Consider the following 6,000-nt stretch of genomic DNA (forward strand, 5'->3'; position numbering starts at 1 on the left):
GTGATGTTAATCTCTGCTATTTATTTTTGCAGACATATATACCAAGAGTGCTGATTTCTTCAGAGTCCACTCCTTTAGATGTGAATGGTCCCCACCAGTCATATGGAACCATGGAAGATGAGTTCCAGCAGATAGAAGATAGTGGTGACAAAGTCCATTTAGTGGAACCCTCTTCTAGCGAGAGCTAGTGAGTGGTATAATGTGCTGACAGGAGTATTGACATAATAGACACTAGCACTGCTAAGCACTGGCTGCCAATCTGGTGATGGTCGAGCAAGAATCACAACATTTTTAAAATTCCACAGCATTCGATGCAGCAAAGATGACCTGAATTTTGTGGAAATGCTGCCATAATCAGGACCCCTTTGTAGTATGAAAAAGTATTGAAGGAAAAATTATTGTAGATAACTTTAGGCCATTTTGCGATCGAGATTCAATCAAGCAAGAACATTGATATATTTCTGGTTGCAGACTCCATATTAAGTATGTTAAAATCTAATTGTCCAGATTTCATTTCTTTGCACTTCTGATATTTGAGATGAAGATACTCGGCATTCTAGCTGAAAATGTTAACTATTTTAATTGCCATGTTCAAGCATATGTACCAGCCTTTATCATGTAGTTTATCTTGTCATTTTTTATATTATAACCTGCTACCAAGTAGGCTAATACCGTATGTCAATATCTCTAGTCTGATATACAGAAATGGCAAGAAAATGCCTCTGGTTTCTGATGTTCTTGGCTATACAGCAGCATTATTATACATTAAACACAGTTAAATGTCATATGACAGCAGAATTCTGGAAGCAATTTCTAGAATAATCAAGGTGGTGAAATTAGTCAACAGTATTTATTTAACCATTGCATTTTAAGTGGTAATAGAAGTGGATATAGTAAATTGTTGTAGTTATTCGTACTGTCATTCATTTTCAGTGACAGTCTCTATTTTAAATGAAAGGAAGAGCCATGTAAGACTGGTCTTTTACATGTAGATAAGGTATAGTGAAAAATAAATGTGAATTTATTTGTAAGGACTTGAGAGTGACAGATGACGTAGAAAATACTGAAAACTTATAAAAACTGCATTGATGCATATTCTATGCCGTATGTAGTGCAGCAGTAAAGTATCTAGAAATATGAAAGTTAGTAATCAGGAATGCAAAAACATATTTGTATCTGTCAAGAGGATATCCTTTTTCCTGGTTTACTGGTTATGTTGTCAGTATGCACCATTGACGTACTTAAGTCAGTAGCAGTTTTTTTTTTAAGTGTTTTGTTCATGCTTGCCCTCTATGGAGGGAACTACACTTGAACTAGCTGTTGTGCACATTTCTGTCTTGTAATAATTTCTTTTGTACCTGGATAAACGCATTCTTTTGAGGAATTATCTGGATCTCAATGTTTGTCATCTTCAGGGTACTACTCTGAAGGCAAGATGCTCTTCAGAGTTAGTGAGCATCAGATTAAATTTTTTTCTGCATCTCCCCCCACTCCAAGCGCACTGGCCATCAAGTCACCCCAATCATACATGCCACATTTCTTCCCTGGCATTGTGGGATAGCCCTACAGATCTGGCATGGTGAGAGCCTGTATACAAAGCAGTCATCTGGGTAGACATCTTGGGATGTTTGTGTTCTCATCGGCATCCTGACCTAACCTCATTCCCCAGGTAGTGACGAACACACTTGCATCACCCCAGGTGAATGTCTAACTGCTTCTTTGCATGTAAGGTATTGGCGCTACTGTGACTGGCTTGGGCAGTCGCAATGCATGTCCCTCCCAGACTGGCTCCTGGTTTTGGTGGTTTTTGAGACTTTGATTTACACCACCAGAAAAAGAGGCAAAGCCAGGCAGGAAACTACTGCCTTCCCCCAAGACAGACACTGCCCATCCTGCCTGCCAGCACTGTTAGTCACTCAAGCCACTAACTGAATTCAGATCTTAGTCAGGGCTCTATCCCGCTACACCACCAGGCTAGCTGTGCTCTTCAAATTGGAGATAGTTTATTCTTTTATCGTCAAGTCAGTTCAGATAATGAAAGATGAATCCCATGTTGAATTTTGATGCATTATGTTAAGCAGCAAATAACTGGGCATTATCTAGTAGTTATTTTAATTTTTTCCTTCCTTACAGCACAGGTTTCAAGCTGATTGGGGAAGTTGCTTCGCATACAATAGTTGGCCAGCTTATTGTAAAACTACCCTGCAACTAGCAATTCCATTAACCACAATCTTCTTAAGCCCACCTCAGATGAAATAAAATCAGTATGTTAAGCTGGTATACATTTTTGTTGCTTGTTAATAGAATTCATTTTAAAATAATTGCAAGTCTGATGAAGGCTTAAAATGTCCTAATTCACGTGCAATTTATCATGGTGGTAATATAAATACGTCTTATGTTAACTGTCCTCAACATGGCATTCTTTCAACCAAACGAGGACACTGCTAGTGATTTTCAAGCTTTTTTTTGCATCATAGTTTGCTTTTTCTGTTTGATTTTATTTTTGTTGATGTCTTTCAACAAACTTTATAATCTGTAAATGAGCCCACATTTTCAGTTCTTTCCCTGTATGCTGAGAGAAAGCGAAACTTGGGTAAATTGCTTACAGTTCTCTACCATCCTTTGCAGTTTTTTTCTTAACTTTTTTGACTGTTTAGTCACATTTTCTGAAGTATATTTTTGATTGTTTTTATCTACTGTCAGGGACCCTCTTTGATGGGTCTTGTGATTAGGCTCAAGCAATCAACATTTGTCATTTGTTTCCAAGCTGTTTTGACAATTCCTGTTGGATCATCCATGACAGTGAATGTTATGGTGTCAAACTAGGAGGAGAATCCCTCTTTGAGGCCTGTTGAGTGAGATGAAATTTCAACACCTGACACTTAGCTTGGAGGAGGGATTATAGACTTGTTCTTCAAGAGTTAGGCCCATTTTACTAGACTTCCCAGAAGTGGGCATCACTCTAATTAATGGGGACTTAATGCCATTCCACACTCCTGTTTGTAAGGAGGATTTGAAGCTTGGGAGAGGCACACCCCAGTTCCTACTGTGGTGGATGCATTCCAGGATGGATGATAGTTGTTCTAGGTGGGGTTGAGTTGCATTTGCTGGATTTCACTTGGTTTGATGCCAGGCTTAGTTCTGGCTTCCCAAAGTCCATGGCCATTACCTCCATATGGTGATAGATCTAGCAAGAAAGTTTATTCTTGTGCCATATTGGTATGTAGGGATCTTAACTTTGCATTTCAGTAGTCCAGCTTCTAGTCCCTTCTGCTGGAATTTATGCTGGGATTGCTATGTTCAAGACTATCACAGAGTCTGGAATCAGTGAGGTTCTAATCAATTACCCTATTTACAGCTGTGTAGGTGTGACCTCATCTATTGGCTGTCACAGATGCAGTGGCTAGAGGAGGCGTGACTGTGTGCCAGAAGACGATGGCATGGCTAATGTAGTCCCCCTTAAGATAAGGTTAACAGCCTTCTGCTTGATGCTTTTTTTATCAGCAATGGGCATGTTGGGGAGGTGTCACACTCCTTTTTTCAAAGTCTTACAAGGTAGTAAGTAGACCCTTTATGTGTGTGGAGGAGGTGTTCCTTCATCTGCTACATTCTTGCTGTCTAGGTAAAGGAAGAGGCCATACAAGGTCTCCTTGGTGCAAGACCAAGGTGCGTGTGTCTTTTATTTTTCTACAACAATGTCCTATATTGCATAACTTATAAACAAAGGGATTGTGTCAAGATCTACGAATGTCATTGCCCACTTTACTGAGCCTTCATTAGACCGGTCATTCAATATAATGACTCCTTTGGCATGTATTTGTTCAGACACAAGCAGCAACTTTTAAATGCAAATAGATGCCTTACTGAAAGGATACAAGGTCTAAATAATATGTCCTGCATGGACATACTCAAAGCCCTGTCACTGTACTTTGTATCCTACAGACTAAGAGGTGACCTCTGTCTGACATGCATCTTCTGACCCATTACTGATAGATTTACTGCACATCAGCAAGTCAAATGGCATCAGTAATACCTGGTCTAAGGATCTGAACCTCTTCTGCAACGTCAACAGTACAGTTTGGAGGGACAGGTATATCTTCCAAGGATACTGCTGCTGTGCAGCAAACTCCCCATCCACATAAAACAAAGTTCATCCCTGTCCATATTTAAGTGCAACTTAGATCTATAGATGGGAAACAGAAAATTTACCTCAGGACTGCCTCCTGTTCTACTAATGGGCAGAGGCAGCTCCGAAATGCTTTATTCCTATGCGTGTGTCCCCTCAAATTATCTATGGTATGATCCCAGTTATTCTCATTAGGGGTAATACATAATTATTGACCATGGGGTGGGTAAAACCAATCTCTAACCAAATGGAACAAGTTATTTTGAGCACAAAAAGGAAAATTGGCTAGGAGTAAAATGGCTAGGGAGGGCAGCTAGCCTAATACTTACATATGAACCTATGAAGACCACTTGACCCCTGATTACCTCTGCCTGTGTCAGCTGCCTGGACCCCCTTAAGGATGTAGCCAGTCTTCCCTCTGTGGCCTGAACTTCTCTGGGTCTGTGGGGTGGCAGCACCTCAAGTTTAGATCTACAGATTAACCATCTAATAGGTATTTGCAGAAAAGGTTTTTTCCAGCTTGGATTATTTCTTCATCTCTCCTCTGTGGAGTCTGTCCATGACAGAGCTATTGTAGAGAACTAGACTGTCCACACCCTGCTGGCAATGAATACTGATGCTAATCATGAGGGTGAAGCCCCCTCTCATTTCTGCCTCCGTTGGACAGGGATGGCCTTTTATCTAGTTCTTTTGGTTAATGTTCTCACCAAATCTGCTTGGGAGTATTTGCATCTGTTCCTCTCTGTATGCAAGGATGTATGGAGGAGACTGCTGGGACACACTCGCACCTTGCATGGGGGAATTGGTGATCCCTCTCTGTTTCTGATTCTACCTGCCCCAGCTAGAAGGTAGAGTTGGATTTTTGGTCTCACATTTTCCATTGTCCAAGTTTGACTGCTGAAGCCAGAGCCTAGGAGAAGATTCCTTCTGTGGCCTTGTTTAGGATATTATTGATGGTTTGACTTTCCTAGGATTGTTGGTGGGATGTTCCCAATAGGATTCCTCTTTGTTTCCCTAGTCATAGTCCAGTGGGATTATCTCCTGTGGCTTCAGGGAATCCATCTGGGCTTCTTCTTTAGTACTGTAATAGCTAGGTAAAAAAAATCTTGTGCCCATTCCAATTGTTCCTTTTCCTGCAAATGGTCAGTGTTGTCTTGGCTTAAAGCTTTTGTCTGAGGCTCTGGGTTGCACCCTTCCTACAGGTTGCCAGGGCATCCTACATCGAAGGTGCACTGAGGTCATTGAGAGCAGGGTAGCATTCTTTTTATTTTATTTATTTTACATTTGTTGAATGGGTTTGTCCAACTGAGCTGAGTAGCCCTTTTTCAGTGGAGGCCCGGGGAGTAAAGCTCCACAAATTTAAACAGAAGTAGTAGATAAAAAGCTTCAGTATTTTACAATTTAAGCATGAATAGAAACAGTAGGCAATAACGAAACATTTTTTTAACAAAACAGCAAAGAATTTCTAAGTATCAGTTATTTCCATAATTTATAAATCAAGAGAGAAAATGAGAGATGGACAAGTAGAGTGATACTTTATAGAAGTTACAGTTAATAAGATTGAGACTGCTGGGACACTCACCCCTTGCTTGGGAGAATCGGTGATCCCTCTCTGTTTCTACCTGCCCCAACTAGAATGTAGAGTTGGATTTTAGGTCTCACATTTTCCATTGTCTGTCTGTTTGACTGCTGAGGCATTCATACTCATGTATGGGGTTGAGGCTCAGGTATGGCAGAGTTCCACTAAACACAGGTTTAGTATTCATTTTTGATCTTCTGCTGTCCCCTTGTAGTCTAGACCTTGATGCAGGAATGGGATGGATTTCTTGGATTGCTTTTAGTTTCTCTGGACCCACGTGATTATCAGAGGTTCT

The 6,000-nt window shown here is 40.5% G+C and overlaps 1 protein-coding gene across 1 annotated transcript in view; it reads left to right on the forward strand.

Moving 5' to 3' along the window:
- Positions 1–1,032, forward strand: part of LOC122792423 (CSC1-like protein 1) — a 740,103-nt gene extending 739,071 nt beyond the window's left edge. Inside the window, exon 17 of the mRNA XM_044060212.1 lies at positions 33–1,032. Coding sequence (XP_043916147.1) covers positions 33–188 — 156 coding nt within the window. The 3' untranslated portion in view covers positions 189–1,032. The remainder of the gene's footprint in view (positions 1–32) is intronic.
- The last annotated feature ends 4,968 nt before the right edge of the window (positions 1,033–6,000 follow it).

Source organism: Protopterus annectens, chromosome 1.part2 (genome assembly GCF_019279795.1).
Source record: "Protopterus annectens isolate FY-2018-M chromosome 1.part2, PAN1.0, whole genome shotgun sequence".
NCBI classification, from domain to species: Eukaryota; Metazoa; Chordata; order Ceratodontiformes; family Protopteridae; genus Protopterus; species Protopterus annectens.